Genomic DNA, 24,900 nt, shown 5'->3' on the forward strand with positions numbered 1-24,900 from the left:
ATGAACAACGTAACACTGAGTTCTTAACAGTCCTTGAAGGCCACGGCAGAGTCAAACAAACTGAAGTATGAAAACAGCTGGCAGGTTTGCAAGTCCTTTTATAGAACGCAGGCTTTCAAAGAGCCCTTCAGACATACACCTGCTGGAAACAGCAAATGTGACAGGAAACAGGAAAAAACTTCACGTTTCTATACAATAAAACTATGTAAGGACAAAGATGACAGCGAAGCACGCTTTGAATAACCACAAAACACGCTGTTGAAGAGGCAGGCTTCAACTGAAAGCCAACACAATACCATAAAGCTGAGAATACATCCCCAGTGTTCCCCCTTGCAACGTTTCTGTTTTTTCTCTTCGTTCCCAATTGTAAAAGACAACGACAAATTGCTGCATGCAAATGGAAGACTGAAATTGTTTGAGCAGAATAGGAATGATCAGTTCCATAACTCAATCAAAGAGCTTAAAAACATCCTCAGTAGGCTTACCATTGCAGGCAGCTGCAGCCTAAAACACTCACACTGCCTTCTTCCTACTACTTTTTGGGGCTCATTCTTCAGTTCCTATTCCACCTCCCTCTGATTATGGACATTTTCACAGAACACAGAGCATGAATCTTTGGGATAATTACATTTACAGGAAAGAAAACCAGCGATAATTTGAATACTTCAAGAACTTATTTTGTCACAGTACAAAGCTAGATGTCACACTACTACGAGGAATCCTACTGACACACACTGAGCTACAGGTGTACTCTGACCTTCTGTACCTGATATGAAATGCAAATGAAGAGTTACCAATGATCTGTTCCCACCACAATAAGCACTGCCAACAACAATCACAACGCCTGAGAAATACTGTGCAATTCCTATGAACAAGATTTCTGTGTCAGTGAAGGTCTCAAACAGATCTACTTGCTGCTGATTTTTCCCCAAATGTATTCGGTTGAAAATATTTTCTCATGCTACATAGAAACTGAGGATTACTATGGAAACAAACTCTCATATCTCTGATTTAAGAAGGAAAAAACCCAAGCCAAATTTCTGACACCAGCAGCCAAAAGCAGCATGGAGGAAAAACAGGAAGCAAGCTTTAGTACAGGGTTAATCTGGAGGTTTAAAAGCATGGCCGTTGCTGTGCCATATGTCATCATCTGGGCATTGATACCACTTCAGTCTCAAACTCAGAATTCATGTGCCTGAATCCATATACCTGACTTGAGGGCGAGAGCACCTCCCCTACAAAGACAGGCTGAGGGAGCTGGGCTTGTTCAGCCTGGAGAAAAGAAGGCTGTGGGGTGACCTCATTGCAGCCTCTCAGTACCTAAAGGGAGCCTACAAACAGCAGGGGAATCAACTCTTGGAAAGGGTAGATAACAGCAGGACAAGGGGAAATGGTTTCAAGTTGAAGGAGGGAAGATTTAGGTTGGATGTCAGGGGAAGTTCTTTACTATGAGAGTGGTGAGGTGCTGGAACAGCTGCCCAGAGAGGCTGTGGATGCCCCGTCCATCCCTGGAGGTGTTGGAGGCCAGGTTGGATGGGGCCCTGGGCAGCCTGGGCTGGTATGAAATGTGGAGGTTGGTGGCCCTGCATGTGGCAGGGGGTTGGAGCTTTGTGATCCTTGAGGTCCCTTCCAACCCAACCATTCTATGATTTTATGATTCCCAGCTTCAAGTGTATGAACTAGACATGGTGAGACACAGAGAGAGCAACAGATGGAAAGCTGGGAGAAGACACTGCTTCCATCTTAGACAGTGCTCTTTTTGTTGATGTTACCTTAACTAAAAAGGAAGTGTTGAGTAAAACAACTTAAACACAGTCCAGTAAGAAATAAAATAGCTACCATCACTTTGCAGTTTCGCCTTCTAAGCAGGTAAACAAAATTGTACATCCTTATGAGGACTTAAAAGCTAGCAGAAAGAACAAAACTATCGATTTTCTTTTAGGAAGATTTCTTTAACATAAGTTACATATCCAAACAGAAAGGGTAAGCAGAGAAAAAAATGCGAAATAATTAAAAAGCAAAAGAGCCAAAGATTAGAAAATAACCTTAAGTAAGAGGAAGAGGTTGTTGAGACAGCTTAGCAGAGACAAAAGGCACTGAAGAACAGAATCATCCATACTGTCACACTGTAAGATAAGGCAGATAAAAAGCTAATTAATCTTTGCACTGTATTTTGGAAAACATTACTTAGGGAAGACTAAACAGTGGATGTAACTGAACACAGCAAGCCATGCAAGCACACAAGTAACTCAAAATGCACGTCACTAATATTTTATGCAGCCTGTTCTTTTTCCAAGAGAAGAAACTCTCAGAAACGCTCACAAATTCAATCCCTGTTCTTTTCAATGGCCAGTGTAGAGCCCTCGCATTGGCCCAGCACAAATGCACTGCGTAGGAATACAGTTCACATCACTGCCACTGAGAGTAAGCCAGGAAATAAAGTTCAGTGGATGCGTGCCTGAGCACTGGATGCGTTTTTAGGTACATCAAGAGTTGCTGCTGAAACAAAAATAGTTTTAGGGCCAGCAGTCAGCATTTACCACCTTATCCTCAAAGAAGCAGCCTATGCTGACTTATAGAACTACACCTAAATCTGCTACTGGATCCTGTGCAATGTACTATGACACCCTGCTTTCCTTTCAACAAGAATTAAAACTTCACTCCACGATTCAGAGATCGTAGCCCATAAGAACACTGTATAACCCCATAAAAAAAAACCTTCAAGAGCCTAAGAAACTTCAATTCCAAAGCAAAGGTTGAGAGTGAGCAACAGTCGATTCATGCAAAGCAATGATCAGCAAGATGTTGATATTTTAGTACATTAGGATAGCTTTAAATGATTTTTTCTTGTGCTACAAGACTTCTGGTAATTCTTTTGTGACGCTGAAAGTTGGGAAGACCTTTTGGAAGCACCAGCAATCTTTACACATGGATGAAGAAATACACTCACTGTATGTATTTAGAGAACACACGTACCTTAAGCTGACTGTTAAATGCATCCATTTCAGCAAGTTTAGAAGCAGTTTCTTTCTCAAGGGCATCTAATTGTTCCTTAAGTCTTTGGCATAATTCTTCCTTTTCTAGAGACTTCTTTTGCACTGAAGCAATTCCTGCATCTGTGTTAGAAGAAAGATAAACAACTTTAGAAGGATTTTTGTTCTCATCAATTTATTTTCTCCCCAATATACATACATACATTCCCAAATTCCTTCCTTACAAAAATCCTTTGGCTTACCCTCCTGTTTGCATACAGCACCAAGAAGGGGGCCAACATCCACCTGACACATATAGGCATTACGTGTAATATGGAACACTTTACAAATGGTTTTTCATATCATGTTAGATCAATTCATAACAAACTTCTGAAGGCAGGAATTTGCAGTGTGCTTTGATACAAAGATCAGTGTAAACTTTTAATGAACCCCCCTGACTTAATGCTGCCAAAAACACATTGTGTAATAAGGATCATAGCATCTGAGGATGGTACAGTCTGCAGAAATGAAGTTTTAAGCAAACTCTGTTTCTCACAAAAATGTGTTTGCTTCTTATTTACTACACAGTAGAAGTAATGGAACAGAGATGCAACAATTCTTAGGTGGCTCTCACTGAAAAGATATTAAAACAAAGGTAGGATTGACTCCTCTGTATCCTACAGCTTATTTTTTTAAACAGTATGACATAAAATGACAAAAACCCAGCAATGTGAACCACAGAACTCATTTGCAGGCACTTACTTTGAGTGCTGTCGAGTTGAACGTTTTTAATTCTCTCACTTAACAACTGCTTTTCAGGAACTAAATAAGTCAGCTTATTCTGATACTCCTGTAGATATTGAAGAGAACATAACACATTTTTAATACTGTTTATATATTCACCTGCAAAAATTTTCAAACATAACCCCAAGACACTTTAATGAAACATGGATGCAAATTAGCACTATAGGTGGAGGAAAAACTACTTCTATACGCCCCGTATGAACAACATTAACACCAAATACTTTTCAATCTTTAAATCTTATCACGGTTGGAAAAGAAGAAGTTAACCGATTTATTAAAAGTGGAAACTATCATGAGAACAGAGCTGCAAGCTTCTTAGAAGGGACAGGCAGGACAAGGGTGGTGGAGTTGCCCTCTAAGTTAAGAAGAGAGACTCTAAAGAGCTGCCTCTGGGAAACTGATCGTCAAGTTGAGAGCCTGTGGGTTAAGATTTGGGACCAGAGCAATGAAGGACATCTGGTGGTCAGGGTCTACTACAGGCTGCCTAAACAAGGGGATTTTGTGCATGAGGCCTTCTTGCTTCAACTGTAGGGAGTGTTGTGCTTGCAGTCTCCCATCTTGATGAAGACTTCAACCACCCAGATGTCTGCTGGGAAAGCAACACCAGGGGACTCCTGGAGTTTGCTGAGGATAACTTCTTGGTCCAAGTACTGGACAGATCAACCAGAGGTGAAGAGCTGCTGGATCTGATGCTCACCAGTGCAGAGATCACGAAAGAGGTTAAGACTGGAGGCAGCCTGGGCTGCAGTGAACATGCCCTGGCTGAGTTCATGATCTCGAGGAATGCAGGCCTGGCAAAGAGCAGAGTCAGGACCCTGAACTCTCCCTGAACCTGGGAGTAAGAATTTCTGGCTGTTTGATGAACAGCCAATACGTTTAGGCAGGGCACGAGGGAGCAAAATCCCCTTCCCCTCACTGTAAGAGCAGAGCAAGTCCAAAACCTCCTCTTGAGGCTGAATGTGTACAAGGCTACAGGGCTGAACAATATGCATTCCAGGGTCCTGGAAGAACTGGCTGCTGTGCATGCCAAGCTGCTCCCCAGCACATCTGAAAAGTTGTGGCATTGGCACAGGCTGTCCAGAGAATTTGTGGTTGCTCCATCCCTGGAGACGTTCAAGGCCAGGTTGGATGGGGCACAGAGCAGCCTGAGCCGATGGGTGGCAACCCTGCCTACAGCAGAGAGGGTTGGAGGTGGATGGGCTTTAAGGTCCCTTCCAATCTAAGCCGTTCTATTGACTGCCTCAAGCCTAACACAGAAATCCTCACAAAAAACTGAGGCTGGAACCGTGAAAGTTACAATTAAAAGGAAGTCACTATTATCAGTTCAAAAAAGTTTTGACTGCTGTCTCCATTCAACTATCAGCTTGTTGTAGTAGATGCAATCAATTCTTTAGCACCACAAATGAACCTAAAGACCTCTGCAATGTGGACAGCCTTGCAGATTCAAGCTGATACACTATTCCTCCTTTTTGAGTACATAGAATTACCGAAACACAAAACAGGAAATAAAGGAAAATTAACAGAAAGCGATGTACCTGAAGTTGCTGTTGTAGTTGCTTGACTTCCATAATTCCTTGGTCACATTTTCTATCTAAAGCCTCCAGCTCAGTCCTCCGAATCTGCTTTTTGCTTCGAATATCCTGCAATCTGCCTGAGATTTGCTGATGTTTGTCCGTCTAGAAAGAAATCAGAGTAATGACACTACATGTAGCAATAAAACGTTTCTCCGCTACATCCGTGGGCATATTACAACACAATCAATTCCCTAAAAGAACTCAAAAATATCTGCTTCAGATTGCTCATCAAAGCAGAGTAAAACTCCTAGCAAACCATGAAGTCTATGTTCTAAGATTGCATTTTGTCTCAAGTTGGGCAGTAAAACCTATGTCTTACCAGGGCTTCTAATTCAAGATTAAGGCTCTTCTTCTTAGAGGTCAACTTGATGATTTCTTCTTGTTCCCTGTTACGCTGATTAAGAAGTTCTTGGCGACGAATTCTCTCCCATTCCAAACGCCGCTGGCGCTCCAGTTCTTGCTTTGCTGCCTGTAGAGAAGTTACATTGCTTTAAATCACCATGCAGACACTGAACCCTGAGATCATGTTTTAATATAATGTGCTCAACTGGTAGATAGCGTAACAGCAACACAATGTATTGTTTTTCTCAAAATGTTTTTGTAAACTTCAAGATCAAAGAATGGAGGAAGAGATCTGCGAGGATTCTTTATGCCATGCTCCTATCCCTGAGAAAGTAAAGCAATTTGATGAAAGATGCATAATTCAGAGAAAAATATTTTCAATTATGAATTCAGTAGAGCCTTGTTTGGAATACAGATATATATATATATATTTTTAAATTAAAACTAAGAAATCTATCCAACAAGTCTCATCTGTCCTTTGAAGAATCTGAAAGTCTTTGACTTACAACAGCACTTTGTTCATTTATAATGGACACAATATTCTCAGGCTCCAAGAGAGCCTGCCAATGGCCACTCAACGAGTCAAAGTCAGTGCCCAAAGCCTGAGGGCTCCATCAAGTGAATACCACATGCACACACACATTCCTTAAAGCATTACAAAAATAATGTCGAGAAAACAACCTCCCGCCTTTCTATTTCTTTCCTCCTTTCTTCTTCCCTTTGTCTTTCCAGCTCTCGTTGTCTCTCCAGCTGCCTTTCCATTTCAAGCTGTTTTTTCCTCTCCTGCTCCTGACGTTCCCTCTCTCTTCGTTCTTGCTCTTCTCTTTCTTTCTGAGCCTTACGTTCTGCCTCTCTCTGCTGCTGTTCCAACAGGACCTGACGGCGTTTTTCCAGCTCCACATTTCCTCTTTCATAGTTTGCTTTTCTTTTGTCCTCAAACGTCACTAAAACAAGGAAAAGTAGTTATTTCTGTCCTGTGCAAAACACCGCTCTCAAACAAGTGCCTCAGTTATGCCACTAAAGATAGGTATTCTCTTTTGGGCAAGTTCAGGTAGTCAGGTCATGGACAATGGAAGCACTTGGCATTTTTTCTAGTATTACTTTTCTTCTCAAAAATACCTTGAACTTTCTTAAGTCTATTCCAATTGCAAAAACGTTGCAATTTAAAACTGACCAAGAAAATGGTTTTAATTTTAGAGGAAACACAAAGGAACAGCTTTTACAAGCTGAGAGAAGTCAATATTTTGTTACAGAGGTTTTCCACTGAGCAAGAAATGTTAACACACAGAGAGTGAGCCTTAAAGGGCGTTCCCTGTAAGATCTCCTGGAGTTAAAAACAGCAGAAAACAAAACAGGATTAAGCTGAACTACACCAGGATAAAAGGAGACTGAAAGGAATGACTTAGGTTCCCAGCAACCACTCTTTAAAAAGAGAGGCACGTTGTGTCCCACACTGCACACACAACAGACCGTAGCATCAGGTAGCCAACAGCAGAATTGACTTTTGTGTGCAAATCACATCTTGTTTTTAGATAATTAAACAACATTGGGATCTCCTGTTTTCAGAATGTCCAGAACAAAGTACTGCCAGTAACACTCAACAGCAAAAAATTTTGCAGTAGCACTGCAGTAGTTGAAAATGAAAGATTTATTTTCCAAAATACATTATTAATCAGCACACTTTTCCATTCCTACAGCTAATAATAGCACCCATCTCTGCCTTCTCCATTTTATTACATGTAATAGGCTGACTACATCCACTTAACAACCGTCCTACCGTCCAAGTTAAAAGGGATCTAGCTCCTGAAATGAAGCCCCCCAGGGATTTGATTATGTCTTCCACTTTCTAAGTGTTCCAGTGTCCTTCAAAGACAGCCTTATTTATCAACAATGAGACCACAAACTTTGTTTTACCTGGCTGTTTTTTCTGTGGCTCCTCCTCTTGCACAGGCTGGTAAGATGGCAGAGTCCCATTCATATTTTCGGAGTATTTTCCACTCCTGGAGATGGCAAAAAAAAAACCAACAAACAACCAAACACAAAACCCCATTAGACAAATAATACAGTTACCTTGTTTGCATAAAAAATTTCTGTTGAAGGCATAGTATGTTTCACTGCCTTCAGCAATTTACCTGAAGGAAGGTGGTACCAGCTCAAGAGGCAGAGTTAGTGGCAGAGGTTGCCCAGCTTTGGCCATATCAGTTAGGTGCATGGCTAAGACAAACTCATCTGCTTTCAGTTGTCCATCTCCATCAATATCAGCCAATGACCTGCACAGTTTTAATAGTAATAATAATTAGAACTAAACATCACAACCACTCACAAGTGATAGCTGAAGATTTTCACACCTGGAACTGTGAAATAATATTGAAAACAGAAAACTCCTCTGAAATGATCTGGCAAAAATAATTAAAATTAGAAATAAGAACTGTGGATGGAAGGAAATACAATTCTCAAAGAACCATCGATTCAGATATGAACTGTGTCCTTAGACTCACTTAGACTGGACTTATGTGAGATGCTTAATAAATGTCTGTGCTATATTTTGTATTCAGAGTTGGACACACACAAAAATGAGCCGTTTAAAAAAGAATCAAAAAGGAAAAAACAACAAATCCACCACCCACTCACACACCACAGGGAAAAAACAAAAGCAGGAGATGATGAAATGAGTTTTTTATTGTGCTGACAGACCAACACTATTCACACAGTACTGTTATTTATTATTACATTGTTAGTGTTATATTACAGTAATTAAGACCATAATGCCAGTAGAAATATCAGTAATTCTTTACTTTGGGCAAAACTGTAAGTTGGTCTGCTAATCTTCTACACGTGCACAGAGATATCCCTGCACTGGCTACTGATAATTCAGACCAGGCACCCAGGAGGAAAGCAGTACCTGTGTACCTGCTTTATTTCCCCACACTCCTACGTGGATGAACACAACCACAAACTCCATTTTTACCCTCACAGTGTGCAATCAAATAGGAATAATGTTTCAGGTCGCTGTTGATAATACAAACAAATGACTGCCCCCAGGATAAAGACAACAACGGAACCTCAGCGTTCCTCTGGAACAGTGAAGGTCACACATGACATCCAAGTTATAACTGAAAGCAAAATCCAAACTATCTTATCTACAAGGTTAAAGGTAGATTATTCAAGCCTTCAGACAACTGAATTTCCATCACCACAGCAAAGACAAATCTTAAAAGCTGTTTGATATGCAAGTACCTTGATGGGCTACTCCTTCTTTAAGCTCTCCATATTTTAAAACTAACAAGATCATAGAATTATCATAGAACCACAGAATGGCCAGAGTTGGAAGGGACCTCAAGGATCAGGAAGCTCCAACCCCCTGCCACATGCAGGGCCACCAACCTCCATACCTAATACCAGCCCAGGCTGCCCAGGGCCCCATCCAACCTGGCCTTCAACACCTCCAGGGATCCACAACCTCTCTGGGCAGCCTGTTCCAAGATGAGATGATCTTTTGCTTTACAATCTTGCTTTTCAAACAAACAAATCCTTGCCTCAGCTTAAGTATCCCACCACTGAAATGGAAGCTGAAATTAACATCTGTACTACTCTATGGAATTCAAAAAACAAAGTGTGAATAGAATAGAATCATAAAATCCTTAGAGTTGGAAGAGACCCCTGTGGGCCATCTAGTCCAAAAAGTGAAAAGTTTAATATATTAAAGTTGAAGCGTCTTTTGAAAATGCATCAATCAATCACCAAATGAATTTAAGAAGCAGCTTAGTTTCTGGTTACAGTGTTAGATCTGTGGTGTCCTTTCATCATTTCTTATTATATAAAAACTTCCTCTCTTTCAACACCATAAATGTATTGAATGCACACAATCAGCAACTCAACTTACCAAATAGTAGCCAGCTGAGTTTGTGAGAGGTTTGATTGCAGAAGGGCATTCCTTGCTTGAAATCCTTCATGCAACAACACAAAAGAGATTAATAAATACTTTGAACAAAGATTCACATGTAGCAAAAATGGGTCATGAACTGGGGCATGTTTATTTTTAATGTTAATCTAATCCATTTTCATTAATCGCTGACAGTTGGCATTACTTCCAGGCTTAACAAAAGGCATTACAATCTGAACACAATGAAGATGTAAGTATTTTTGTGTAATTCTCTTTTCATTCAAAGGTCAAAACAGAAAAACTGTCATTAAAAAGGGGTATTTATGGTAATCCCCACAGCTGTTACAAGAGCACAGCTGATTGCCTGCTGAAAGTTTAAGCTGGTAAGCTGGAAAACTGCCAGTTTTCCTTGGTTGACAGAGAACCATACACCTTTTTTAGGCAAGTCAATGAAACCTTCAGCCCCCAAATCAACCAAGCATGATAAAAATGCATAGAGTCCCTTTCAGGAAAGAGACAATTGTCCTTTTTTGTGTACTAAAAATCTGAGGCAGAAGGTTGGCAAGCAGTCAATCAAAATGAGAAATCTGGTCAGCTACAGGCATACATTCTGACTCCAAATCTATCTCCTGCTTTTTCAGCGTTCCACTCACTAGATTACAATTAATAATCCAGTTTTACAAGCACTTTCATTCATTTCAAATTCTGCTCTTGTGCTAACTTTGTGTGTAGTCTTTCAAAATCACCATAATGCTGAGGCACAATACAAATGTCACTGGAAGTCAATGAGGAATTACTCCCTTAAATTACTTTCCAGGAGTCACAATCCATGCCTTCACTACTGCCACATCTTTCCTCAACTGCTTTCTTTGAAAAGAAGACAGAGCCCAAATATCTAAGCAGTTACTGATGCACATACACAGAAATGGAGACGTGGCACAAAAACAATTGTGTAGATGTATCTCATTTTCACAGAAAGCACTGCTCCACTGCTTTTTCCCCATGTGTATCAAGTGCCATACTCACCTGATAAATATCCACTCATACTTTTATCAAGACTGTTAAATTTCTGTCTGTATTTTAATCTGGAAGCCTGAGGAACTGCCCAGTCTGAAGGTGCAATCTTTGGTGAATTCCCAGCTAGCGAAGCACTAGAGGAAGAATTTGAACTGTAATACAGTTTCAAACAAGAAAGAAAGAAAGAAAGATCTCTAAGTTAGTTACTTGCCTTAACAAACAGGCATTGGTACAGAAGATACACAGCATCATTTGGTGCCCAGATAAGCCCAAAGTTGGACATGCATTCATCCTACATGTCTTGTGCCAGCAGCAAAAAGTACAAGCATTTCTGAACCACCTTCTGGAACTGAGAACCCTCTGCACTCTTTTGGGAAACTGCTCCTTTGAAGCTCAATTGTACAGATAAAGCTAAACTCTTTCTTCTATCTGTGACAAAGCTCTAAAATCAGCAAACAGAGCAGTGACGACAAAGATTTATAATCATCTATTATTCATAAAACAAATTCACAGATAAATATTTATAACAAATGCTGTTCTTAAGTGTCTGCTGGTGCTATCTATAATGAATGACCACATCAATCCATAAACATTGCTTTTACAACCACTTGTTTTACTTCTATTTGCTAGTGCTGTGCATTACCTTCTTTTTGGCACTGCTTTTACTTGTTTGAGCTTTCTCTTCTACTTCAGAAAGTTTTGTTAGAGTTATTGAAAATATTCATTTGACTATATCAAAACAATCTCCTTTCAGATTTGGCAGGCCATTATTAATGAGTAATACCTTAAAAACGTAAGTGCTTCGTGTTTTTTAGGAGGCATACTATTCAAGTATAAGATACAGCCATTGTAAACTAAACTTTCATACCTGCTAGATCCTAAATCAATTAGTGACTGTGCCTTCTGCATGTTAGATCCACCAAACCCTCCTGCCACGGGACCTAAGGAACCAGTATGAGGCTGCACTGAAACAGACAAAACCAAAAGCTGTAAAGAAAACAGGTATACAGTAATGATTTGTAAGAAACACCCAAGTGTTTGAGAGAAATAAGAAAAGCTAATCAGTGCCTTGTTTTTAAGGTTATTTAGTTATGAAAGATGTGATGAATGCAAAATGTGGAAAGAATGTGCGTGTACTGGGTGGCCAGCAAGGAAAGGGAGTTGATCGTCTCCCCCTACTCAGCTCTGGTGAGGCCCATCTGCAGCGCTGCGTCCAGGCCTGGGGCCCTCAGTACAGGAAGGACGTGGAGCTCTTGGAGCGGGTCCAGAGAAGGCACTGAGATGGTCAGAGGGCTGGAGCACCTCTCCTATGAGGAAAGGTTGAGGGAACTGGGTTTGTTTAGCTTGGAGAAGATAAGGATCCAGGGAGACCTCATTGCGGCCTTCCAGTACTTGAAGGGAGCGTATAAACAGGAGGGGGAACGGCTGTTTGTGAGGGTGGGTAGTGATAGGAGAAGGGGGAATGGTTTTAAACTGAGACAGGGGAGGTTTGGGTTGGATATTAGGAGGAAGTTTTTCAGCCAGAGGGTGGTGAGGCACTGGAACAGGTTGCCCAAGGAGGCTGTGGATGCCCCATCCCTGGAGGCATTCAAGGCCAGGCTGGATGTGGCTCTGGGCAGCCTGGTCTGCTGGTTGGTGACCCTGCACATAGCAGGGGGTTGGAACTGGATGAGCGCTGTGGTCCTTTTCATCCCAGGCCATTCTGTGATTCTATGACTATGATCCTATATACGTTTATTTATTTATTTATGAACTTGCACGTTAGCCTAAGTGTTTCTCTCTGATATTAGCCAGGGAGAAAATGAGATTCACACATCAAACCAAGCAGTGGACTGCACTCTACTTACTTGAAGACAAAGGTATGGCCAAAGGCTGCAGAAGGCTAGATGTTCCATTTGGCAATGATGAGGTACTGACAGAAGGCACCAGGGGAGCAGAAATAACCAAAGGAGGAATGGATGTCATTGAGGTCAGAGACATTGGAGCTAACGGTGTGATCGTAGACATGGATGTTGGCATGGACAAATTTGGCATACTACCCATTCCTAGAGCAAAAACAAACAGTTCCTGATTTTGTATTGCATACACTCCAGCAAGAAATGGAATCCACTATGCTAAGTACAAATTACACAAAGCAGCCTGCATCCAGAGATGCAATAAATTAAATAGATGCTTGTGTAGAATATTTACTTTTCCCCCAACATCCACACAACACAGCTAGCAGAAGGAAATATACTGAAGATGAATTTTCAAAATAAAAACCAAACCCTACTCCTTACAAGGAATTCATTCTCCAGGTTGACCTGGCAAATAGTTCACAAAAGGATTAAGATGTAATTTTCTATAATTATCAACATAACTCATTTTTCAAGAAGCCTTTCTGTGTCTGCCCCCTGAGACAGAATTCTAACAGAACAGGAAACTTGTGACAATTCTCTATAAAGAGCAGCTCATGATATTTCTGAACTAAGTTTTTCCCTAATCTTCGTCCCAAAAAAATGTACAAAGGTGAAATGTCCATATTTAGGGACACGTGCCCAACATAGGATTGCTTTAACGCAGTTTTCTGATTAAGACACTTGAATTACTGACTAAATCTTGGGGAGGAAAACAGGATGCAGATGAGGTGATGAAAGGTTAATACCAAGTATTCATTTACCAACCACAGCTATATATAAATGCATGCACTGGTATGCAAACACAAGATTCAGAGTCGGGCAGACATTTAAAAATCACATGTGCAATTAATACACACATACATTTATCTCAACTGTATAAACACTGAAAGAAGTACATGCAGAATTTTACAGCCTAGCTGAAACCAGGTGTGTGTTTTTTTCTACAAAATTACAATCAGCGTGCAGACATGCACTGACACAAACTCAATTCCAAAACATGGCAGAAAAGTTAAAAATAATTATATTCCATCGATGATCAAGTGAACAATCTGATTCATTCTAAAAAAGTATTTTAAATAACTGATGTCAAAACTTTGACCCTTGCTAAGTTTAACTTAAAAGGACGAAAAAGAAAGTTAGGAGGGTAATCTCATGAGTGAATAGAGGGAGACAGAAAAAGGCCTTCAGTATGACAGCCTGCAAGTCAAAGGGCAGATGTGAAGGGCCTTCCTGAACCTCAAAATTCTTTTTTATTATTAAATGTCTTCAGAGAATGAAGTCATCAAAAAGGCCATTTGCTCTGCCTCAAGTAAGAGGCTTTGAGGATTTCTTGCATGAGCATAGCCATGGTGGTTTTTTGGTTTTAACTGATTCCCTCAGTTATGTGGTCAGATTAATGACACTCGTATTTGAATGCAGATCAACTGTGTGTTTTCTCTTTGAACACTAATTAACTATATATCAATAAGTACCAAAGCGAGCTGACATTAGAGGTGAAAGTACTGGAGTTTGTTTCATGACAGGAGGGAGAACCATAGGCAAGTGCTGTCCTTGTAATTTCAGCTTGATGAGTTTCATGGCTATAGAGAACTCCTGTTGATCCATTTTTCCATCTTTGTTCAAGTCTGACAGTGCCCTTAAAGGAAAAACAAGAAAAGAAAGAAAGAGTCCACAAAGGAGAAATGTAACTTGAAGTTTTTCACCAAATGAGAAGCTTTATTATCAATTTTACATACTATTTTTATACAAGAAAACAACACACTGCAACCATCTGTATACTTTCTCCTTATGACAACATTTAAATTCTTGTAAGTTTGCATCATTTCAAAGTATAACGTCTAACTATATCCAATTTAATTCAATTGGTAGACTTCTATTTACTTCAATTTTCAAGTTACTATGTATTAAATACTTAGAGTAGGAAGATATTTGGGAAAACAGTCATCTCCTGCTTACTTGTTGCTACAGCAATGCTTCTTTCTATGCTGAGAGCAAGAACAATTGTTTTAAATGGCTATGTTGCAACCAAAGAATTGCTGCAAAAAAAAACAACCATTACAATACAGAAACCTGCTACACTTCACAAACTGTATTACTTCACAAATTCTGAAATCTTATTAATAATTAGATGTCCATGAACAGGCACAGGAACGTGGATAAAAAATGACAAGGTTAATAATGAGCTACATGTTCTCATTCCCAGCTACTCAGAACAAATCAGTGCTGATCTGTGCTGTGAAGTGTCTGAAGAAGAAACTAACTTAGCATTATATCAAAATACATGCTTTCTTTCACACTGTCCCCCAGTGAGTCCCTCTTGATTATTAAGGTCCACTCTGCCTTTCTTCATGTGTACATCTTGATAACAACACCCACTGCAGCACCATGGATGAAGACTGAAGAAGAAAAATTATCTTTTAAGTGTTGCAACTACCACATACGTGTTGCAAAGGACAGAATTTTGTCCTGTTCCTATGTTACATTCTGGGTTGATATCTTCCAGTCTATTATAACTGACCTACAATGGAGCTTCAGATTGTTGTCTGTTTTAGTAGTTGGATGCTATGCACTTCCCATTTTAAAAAACAGAAATATAAAATTAAAGCAAGAACACCTTACCATATATCAGCGAGGACTGAAGATGGTAGACCTGATTGCAAAAAAAGGTACGTGCTTGATCACCTATGAGAAACATGAAAGAAAGAGGCTTTCACTGTAGAGACATGGATATTGATAAGCATCAGAAATCTCAGACAACCTCAGCACTCTTGTGGGAGCAGATCCTCAAAAGGAATCACCACACTTTCTAATCTTTTTGCTTGTATGTCACTCAGCTCCTTCCTTTGTGACAGCTGTTATCAGATGTCTTCCTGTAATCTTGAATCTGCTCTCAAAAGCACAGCTTCAAATAGCAAAAAGAAGCTTTAAAATGTGGGAGGAAAAAAGAACCAAATAACTGCTAACAGTGTAACAACTGCACGATTTCAGATGTCATACAAGTATAAATGAGCAAAAATTTAATCCTGACCTAATTACTTTTAGAGGAAAGGATGAGCCCCCCATTTCTTTCCTTCTCCTTTATCCAACCTAACCTGAGCCATTACTGTCTCTCTAGGAAAAGGAAAAAAAAAAAAAGAAGAAAAATCTCATGTTCTAAGCAATATTCTGTTCCATCACAGAAGCATTCAATAGTTCAATATGTCAGGAAGGGAACAGGAACCACTGAGTACATTCATACCAAATTCCACATCAACTGATACTGACTGTGCTGTTAAACAAAGATATAATAAAGCACAGACAGTGGTGTTTATTCTTATCTACGAGCAAATTATAAAAGCTTAAATCTAAAGCTTCAGGTTATTTTTTCAGCACCTTCTTCCCCTTCTATTCATAGTCTTTAATTTCAAGCACTCCACAAATAAATAATGAAGCCTGCAGACATGCGTGTGGTGGACATGACATGGCCTCAAGGTAGTCCCTGGGAAGGTACACTTTCCAGCTGGTGCTAAAACAGCATTGAGACATCAGTATTTGTTTGGTCAATGCAGGAGATAGTTATCTCTTAGCTAACAGAAGTGCATACTCCCCACAGACAACTTCCTACTCTTTTCTCTGTCCTTTTCAGACCAAAAAGAGGAAAAATAGGGGCACCAGAGTTAGCAGATAGGGTACAGACTCAGCAGATAGTTAGGCAGGCAGGAGTGAGGGTTAATAAACTATAAGCAGTCATTAACAAGGATGAGTTGTCAGCATCTCTCTCCCTGCCTCCTACTCCATAACAAAGATATCTAACATCACAGTGTTCTCCAGCCCTTTTCAGACAGAAGAGAGCACTTCTTGTGTCCCTGGCATCGCTTGCCACAATAGCTAGAAGAAGTGTTTTGTTGGCAGCTTCCCATCTCAGTGCAGATTCAGCCTCTGACTCTGTTTTTTGAAACTAGACAGAGTGGCAGCACTTGACTGCTGGCTGCAGAAGTGATGGGGTTAACAACTGTGTGTTTCTGTGCCAGACTTCGGTCCAAAGCTTGTACAAGTTTAGTAATAACCTGTGGCTGTTTGCCCAAAGTATGCTTATTAGTCACACCACAAAGGCCTGAAATAGGATGTAGTTTTCAAACTGCTTCACAACATTATTTATGTGTACCCAGAAGTTAATGTGTAATGCAGGATCCCAGACTAACCTGTAATGTAGCCTCCCGTGGGCTTGAGGCTATCAAACTGCTTGTCGTGCTTGGCCCGCTCTTCTGCTGTGATGGCCCATATGTTTGGCCCTCCTGAAACAACAACACAAAAACTGAGAGACTGAAGATTCTGACAAATCAAACACGTCACTTGTAAAAGCAAAGCTTGGCTTCTTGAAGGACAAAGCCAGATTTAGGCACACCCAGCTCCTACCAGTTTGGCAAGGGCATTATGAAACGCAAACCTGCTTCCCAGATGTGAAAGTAGCAGCTAGAACCCCTCAGCCCTGCTGCTTTCTGCTCTGCTTTCAAACAAGCTGTTTTGGCTTTCCAAGCTGGTGCAAAGTAGTTGCCTGTGGCTGCTGTCAGCTTGCAGCTCAGGCAGGAAGCATGCCAACCACAGCACTCTGTGTGAACCAACACTCTCCTGCTCCACCCGTGAACAAACAGGATTCATGTCAACTAAAGGGTCTCGCAGAGGAGGCTCACATCCTAAAGCTGCCCCAAAGAGTCGTGCTTCGTCTTGCTGATGCTCTAAAATCAACGTTGGGGCTGTTAATACAAACGGTCCGGTTTTGTATGGTAAAGGAGTAACACTCTGGATTTCTTTCTTAAAATAGCATGTGATTTCAATTGAGCTTTTTTCAATACTTAAAAGGAAAATGTTTAAAAATATTATAGCTTCAAAGTAATAAGGAGAAATTGCAAGGAATTATCATGCGTGCAGAGACGTTCTGGTATACTCAATGGAACCAAGAGTGACTTCAGAATCACTCACATCTGCTGCATAAAGGTCTGGCTGTGTGTCTGAGCAGGACAAGTAGTTTCCCAGTAACAGCTGGTTTGGGATTTATGCAGGAGAAGTTTTAATTGGGAAGCTTTTGACAAAATCTCATCTTTCAATCAGTGAATGTAAGAATGAGCCAAAATTTTCAATGGAATCCTCAATAGCAACATTAAAAACTTATTAAAAACATCAACAAATTCTAATCAGCATCACCACTTCCAAAGAACTGTTACACCATCCTCCAAGGAATGGCATCACTCGCCAAAAAGCAGCCAAGGAAACAAATAATTCTTCTAGTAAGATATTTACAAGGTTCTCTAAGGGCTATCATTCTCCTCCCATGTTTACACGTTGAATTCTTTACACTGCTGTTTCATATGGAAAGACAAATAGTTAGAAGGCAAACAAATAAGAGGAACTCAGTGGTGATACGAATGACAAAACGGTGGGAGGACGTTTGGATATAACCTTGAAGCACCTGAGTTTGGAGTTCCATCCCCCCCCTCCAGCAGCAGTTAGCAAAGGTCTACGCTGAAACAGCTGTTTCACGCAGAGGAGACCTCATGGAGACCTCATCTGGAGGAAGGAGAATGAAGATGGGACAAGGAACCCAGCACTGCCAGCTCACAGTCCTCCCTCTGGCTCTCCATACCATGCTGGCCCACCTGTCCACGGTCTCACCACTGGACTCAATGATGCAGGCAGCCACAACACTCTCCAGTGTTACACAGAAAGATTACACCACACAGCACTGCAGCTTGTCTAAGGAATACAATTTATATTATATTGCAGATTTCTGTTTGTGTGCACTGAAGTTCCCAGCATCATATAAAGGTATCACAAAGTATATAAGACGATGGCAATTACTTTTCAATCTACCACAGCAAAATGGCCATTTGCATAACATGTGGTGAGTTTTCTTTCTTTTTTCCCCCCCGAGTTCCCTAACAAAACATGCAGAAGTACTTCTACAGCAGTCATCACCACAGCCGAGCATCAATTTCATTCAAGAAAAGCCTTGACTGCAAACAATGTTATTACAGCAACAAATGCAGAGCCCGAGTGACACCCCAAAAGCTACTGTCCTGTCCAAGTGTGAGCCACAAAGTCATGTGTCAGCACAAGAAGGAACCTTTTCAACTCTTGGAAGGGGTAGATAACAGCAGGACAAGGGGAAATGGTTTCAAGTTGAAGGAGGGAAGATTTAGGTTGGATGTCAGGGGGAAGTTCTTTACTATGAGAGTGGTGAGGTGCTGGAACAGCTGCCCAGAGAGGCTGTGGATGCCCCGTCCATCCCTGGAGGTGTTGAAGGCCAGGTTGGATGGGGCCCTGGGCAGCCTGGGCTGCTATGAAATGTGGAGGTTGGTGGCCCTGCATGTGGCAGGGGGTTGGAGCTTTGTGATCCTTGAGGTCCCTTCCAAGCCTGGCCATTCTGTGATTCTGTGAAATGGAGAGAATATAGATCCTGAAAAGACCCTCTGCCAATAATTCATTTTCCAAGGTAAGAATTTCAGATTCTCCCTGTACCAAAGAAACCATAAATCCTTCATAACTTATTCCATAAAGATACCCTTTTGTCCACTGAGGGCTTTTGTAGACATGGAAGAAAATAACACAATAGATCTTAAAGCCCAAAGCCCAGGTAACCTGAATATTCTACTAACAAGGAAACATATAAAAAAATATACATTCATTATTCAAAGAAAACATTCATTTTCAATAATTCTACCAGCATTCTCAAGACTTGCCAACATTAAAGACATTTAAGAGGAGATAACAGAGCACCTTGTAATTTAAAAAGTTGCAGGAAAACATGCTGTAAATTCCAAACAGAACTGAGATAAGCAGGGTGGAGCAAGGAATACCCAAAGTCCTCCTGGGGCTGTGATTCTTTACAAGCTAAGAAATAAAATTAAGAGCACAGAACAGCACAAGAGGGAAGGTGAAAGTGTTGTGAGGGTTCCTTTTCAGCTTAACCAGGTGTCTGTGACCCTTTTGATGTTACAATTTGAAGATAAGAATAATAAGAACAAAAAACGCTTGTACTGAAAGTGTCATTAAAAATAAGATGCCTCCAAGCAAAAATACCACATCAGTCTATCTGAAATCAACCCTTTGAACATCAGGGTTGAACACGAGGCTTTGGCAGGTCCACAAAGTGCCTCATGAAACCATTCTTCAAAGTAATTACCGTGTTTACTTACGGTACAAACGAGGCCATCACAATAAAGACTTACCAAAGATGATAAAAAGTAGCTTGATACTCAGCCCCCCTGCAAAATCACTATCAAAACATGATACTATCCTCAGACATACTGTGGTCACCTCTCAAAGCAATTGTAAGCTAAATCTGACCTGTCAGCATTGCCTGATACACAAACTGTCAAGTTTGCTGGCCCACTGAACGTCTTCTGATGTACGACAGAGACAGATCAATGAAAAAGAAGTGTACCACTCCACTAAATCAGTAGCATCGCAGGCACACTGAAGTGTGCAACAATAGGAAGACAACTCCTGCAGGAAAAAAAAACAAAAAGAGAAATGTGCCACCAAGACACATCAATTAAACATCTCTCGATTCCCTCAACAGTCCTTTGCCCAAACCTCTCAGTCCCCAGGCTGAGAGACGTGCTGCTGGTAAGCCAGATCTAGCCAAAGGGAACAACCAAGCTTGCCCAGAGCTTTCATCATTCTTCATTTCTCACTGCCCCAGTTCTTAATCACAGCACATCATACATGACTCACAAAAATAAATCAACCTGCAGGCATCTAGCTCCTCTGGTCAGACTTGGGTGGGTGGGGATGCCTTTCCATCACAGCTTTGGGGAAGAGGCACACACACATCCCTTGGTGAAGCAGTGATGAGCCTGGTTTGGAAACAAGCATCTATGCTGGGGATTAAGCAACTTTTTCTGCTCCTTTAAGCTCATTTTAAACAAAAGACATCTTCCTAAGAGAACTTTAGGGTCTGTTTATGACAAGATCATAGACCTTGCTAGGGACAGTCTGTTTTCTTCAGAAGGTTATCAGCCTGATGCAGAGTCCTAATGGCATTTCTAAAGGACTTGCTTTGATGGGTTGCCAACACAAAACAGAAACAAACACTCCTTTCCTTCAAAGGGCGACCTGCAAATGTAAAAGAGGGGAGGAAAGAAAGTGAAGTTCTAGAAAAGCAATAAACAGCCTTCAAAACGCTGCCGTGAAACTTCTGCCACTGGTTAGTATTAGCTATGGGCAAATGTAGCTGTGCACACTGGTGTTATCAGCAGAACAGGCAACTTCTTCACTTGCAGAAAACTGCAAGGCATTATCACATTCTACGGGGAATTGTGTCTGTTTCTCACTGGTTGGTGCTGCTTGTTTGGTACCCTCTAAGAAAAACTATGCTCCTACGAGCTACAAAGTTAATTAACTCCACTGAGATAATAAAACTAAATTGAAAGAGCACTCCCTGCACATGTAAGTCACGAGGACGAGTGATTATACACCATCTTTTTAACCATCCAAAAACAAACAAACAAACAAAAAAATCTAGCAGTAAATTTCATAATGATCCTAAATAAATATTTATCCCCATGTTTAAAAAGGGGGAAATTTCCTTGCCTGCAGCTTCATAACTAGGGACTTTCCACAGTTCAACCATCCAGAGCACTCATTGCTGCCTCCCATCAAGTGGACTCAAGAGAACTGCTTGGTGTGCGACCTACTGGGATAACCCTACCTACAGATACAGAGGGAGACTGGAATTAAGTTCACCACAGAAATATTCACAACAGGACAAACTGAACGACCCCAACTGAGGCAAATGAAGCATGGAGTCATACTTTTCATTTTTCTTTAGCATTGGATAAGCACACTAAGAGTCTCAAACACACAGTACTTCCCAGATTCCCTATCAGCATTTCTAATATTTTCAGTACTTGCTTCTCTTATTTTTTGTCGACTTCTCTTTATTTTTGTAGATTTTTTGACCACCCAAACACTACCTGCTCATCTTTGACTCCCAGCTCCCCTATCCTTGGACCACAGCACAGCCCACACTCAACCTGCCTTCCCAACACACACATTAATCCCATTACTTCTTGTCCCACCCAAAAAGCATCACAGAGGCTCTGGGAGTACAAGGCAACACTGCAGCAACTGCCAGAAGGAGAGAAAAGGGCATGTCTGTGCTTAAGGACAACTTGAGCAGTTTCTTTAACACACACACACACACACACACTGTTACAAAGGAAACACCTGTAGCTGAAGCTCATTCAACAGTAGGAAAAAGCTCCTGGGTTTCCCCTTCCATTTCATATGTTCACTGAAGTTCTATGAATTGTGCCCTCTGAAGCCAAGACTTTGGTTTTGTTGTTATTTTTTTTTTAAAGTCTCTGATGTGCTGTCCAAAAAATAATTATTCCACACAGCAAAACTGGCCAAGAAACACCTGCTTAACTGAAGGGCACGCTCACAGACACGTGAAGAAAGAAGAAGCAGATGTTGCACTGTGGGGTATAATTCGTACCCCCCCTATTTTGTACAGCATTTCTACATATTGTGGTGCATTAGGAAGCCTTAGCTTCAGTAGTTCACTAAAATTAAATACTGGGGCTGTTTACTCACGTGCCCTGTACACAGGAACAGCATTCCATACCATGCCCTATTTTCACCGACGTGATCATCGTGACTGAAACACCACTTCTACGTACAAAACCTATCATAAAGAATGAACATGAGAACTACTTTGCCATGCTGTGATCTCAATTAGAAAGACACTCCTTTTAGAATGAGTATAATCCCTACAACAACCTAAAGACACACCGCCTCATCTAGTGTAAGATACATCATAGCACAGTCATAGCATCACAGAATGGCTTGGGTTGGAAGGGACCTCAAGGATCAGGAAGCTCCAACCCCCTGCCACAGGCAGGGCCACCAATCTCCACATTTCATACCAGACCAGGCTGCCCAGGGCCCCATCCAACCTGGTCTTGGACACCTCCAAGGATGCGGCATCCACAACCCCTCTGGGCAGCCTACAGTTGATGCTTACAGTGATGATCCACTGAATTTCACAGTGCAACTTGATGATTCCAAAGCACTTAAACTATCAAGTTACAACAATGGGATATGACTATATTTACACAATCACAGTTCATTTAGCTCATTATGGCTATCCATTTTTAGAAGCTCCTTTTTAATTCAATTATTGCCAAACTCCACTGAAACACGATGCAACGCAGCCAGCAAAACGTTTTAAAAGAAAAAACACAGAGCAAAGTGCATCAATTTCCTTTTCAAAATGTGTAAATGAAGATCTTTTTGGAGTTCTGTCCAAGCTCCACTAATGCAAGAACATGAGTATCAACACGACTGTACTCTTAAGTGCACACTGGTGTGCTGCCTTTCGTGCTAGTTGGTTCTAGCATTCGTGTCAACTCATTCAATGTTATTCTATGAAGTTTTAATGAAACAAGATTTCTTGAACAGCCTTCCCCAAATCTCAGTTCAATAGCAGCAATAAATATGAAGTACCTTTTTGCCTAACTGGAAAACCAATGCTCTTGAAATCATCTGTAATCACTGAGTTACTTTACATGACGGGTGCATGTAAAGTAATCTCATTTTTCTATCCACTGACATGGATTTGTAAATCTCAATACTTCCTGATGGATCTTAGAAAAGGGACAAATACAGTCATAAAGCCACAACTACAGAAACTCAGTAGAAGGTATGAGATGTTCAAAGGAATGTGATCACAACATAAAATGGAAGGTCCTCTGCCACATTCTCCCACATCCTGGGAGGCAAAGGCTGCCTCTGTTTGTTGCTGGCGTAAGCATACTTGCAGCTGGCAGCCCCTGCAGCCTTCCTTGGCACAACATGACACAGAAGTTGGAAGATATGCTTATCCTTCAGTTTAGGGCAAGCCAGCAGCTGTTCTGGGTGAACTGCCGTCAACCTGTATAGAATCAAAGTGTTTAATAAGGAAAGTTAAAGCTTTTAATCAGCACTGTTCAGGAAGAAAACCTGTCGGTGCTTAGATTAAAGTCTTTCATTACTCAAAGTGGATTCTTTTTATACTGCTGCCCACCAGCATTCAGAAAAACCCTACTAATTAATTGAAAAGTTACAAAAGGACAATTTGTTTAATCATTGTCTAGCAAATCTCTGTGGAATGCAGCAAAATGAACAAGATTCGGGTCAGTTTTCATCTGCAGCAGCTAACAAATCTTTGAGCGCTGAGAGAAATGCTGGCAGAAAAAAAAAAGGAAGAGGATACAAAATGAACCTTGAAATTAGGTTGAGGAAAGGAAATGATCCTCTTACAACAACAAAAGCTGACATAAAATCAGAGCAGAACTTCGTTCAAATAATGTTATATCCTTTAAGTAACTTCTGTAGTTATTATCTTCATATTTCCAGTTTCTCAGATTTGAAGAGGAAGTCTGGGACTAAGAGGAAAAGAGAACCACCATCAAATAGAAAAAAAAATAGACAGGAAGAGTGAGACAGAAGGAAGAATGAAGAAGCATTTCCTGAGCTATCTGTGGAATAAAACAAATTAGGAGATATTTTAAGAAACAAGCCATGGTAACGACTGCCAGCTCGGACCAACTATTCACCTCGCTGAGCAGCCAGCTCCCAAGCCCAACACCTGGCATGGAAGGAAAGCATGGAGTGAGCCTGTGGTGGCATTTCCTCACTGTATTTTCTCAGCCCCCAGTGTAGCCCCTGATCCAGACATGTATCTCATTAATGGGATGAAAATGCACCTATATCTAATCAACCATGGAATCCACGTCACCTTTTGGCATCCACAGCTTTCAGAGCTTAACTGACACTGTGCTAAGTGCTCTGTTTAATAGCTGCCTATGGTATTTTCATTTGATACTGGTTAATTCTTCTATTATGAGAAATGAATTACCACTCTGTTGTCACCTTCCTAAGGTCATTTATCATTCTATACGCATTTATTGTATCCATCATTCCAAGCTGGGAGATCCTAGTCAATATAATCACTCCAAATAAGGAGTATGATTGCTCAAGTCCTTCCTCGAGCATTACACTCTCTTGACTCTCAGATATTAACAAACTCGGAGACTTCTGGAGCCAAAAGTCCACAAGTTTGGTTCCAAGCACTTGGAGCTTTGGGTTCCCAGGTGTTCTGAGACAATGAGTCCCTTCCAAAAAGGAAAAAGAAAAAAAAAAAACCAACACATTTTCTGCCAACTGTAAGCTCAATAATTTCATTGTGTACTGGTAAGAAATTCAGTCCCGCAAATGTTTCTTGGTGTTTTTTTTGTTTTTTTTTATTTTATTTATTTAATTTTCCAGCCTTTCACTCCTTCTAGCTGCCTCAGTTATGATTGAGGGCTGTTCAATTGTAAGAAAAACAACAGATGTCTCAACAACTGATCCAGGATACTGAAAAGCCCAAACCTAAAACATCTCTA

The 24,900-nt window shown here is 40.8% G+C and overlaps 1 protein-coding gene across 1 annotated transcript in view; it reads right to left on the bottom strand.

The window, feature by feature from the left end:
• Window positions 1-24,900, bottom strand: part of ITSN2 (intersectin 2) — a 66,794-nt gene that overhangs the window by 26,518 nt on the left and 15,376 nt on the right. The window contains 15 exon segments of the mRNA XM_031552618.1: window positions 2,977-3,116; window positions 3,735-3,822; window positions 5,312-5,452; window positions 5,670-5,819; window positions 6,374-6,636; window positions 7,607-7,692; window positions 7,825-7,962; window positions 9,576-9,639; window positions 10,602-10,744; window positions 11,461-11,557; window positions 12,440-12,637; window positions 13,963-14,126; window positions 15,110-15,149; window positions 15,152-15,172; window positions 16,672-16,764. Of these exon segments, the coding sequence (XP_031408478.1) occupies window positions 2,977-3,116; window positions 3,735-3,822; window positions 5,312-5,452; window positions 5,670-5,819; window positions 6,374-6,636; window positions 7,607-7,692; window positions 7,825-7,962; window positions 9,576-9,639; window positions 10,602-10,744; window positions 11,461-11,557; window positions 12,440-12,637; window positions 13,963-14,126; window positions 15,110-15,149; window positions 15,152-15,172; window positions 16,672-16,764 (1,826 nt within the window).

This window comes from Meleagris gallopavo, chromosome 2 (genome assembly GCF_000146605.3).
Source record: "Meleagris gallopavo isolate NT-WF06-2002-E0010 breed Aviagen turkey brand Nicholas breeding stock chromosome 2, Turkey_5.1, whole genome shotgun sequence".
NCBI classification, from domain to species: domain Eukaryota; kingdom Metazoa; phylum Chordata; class Aves; order Galliformes; family Phasianidae; genus Meleagris; species Meleagris gallopavo.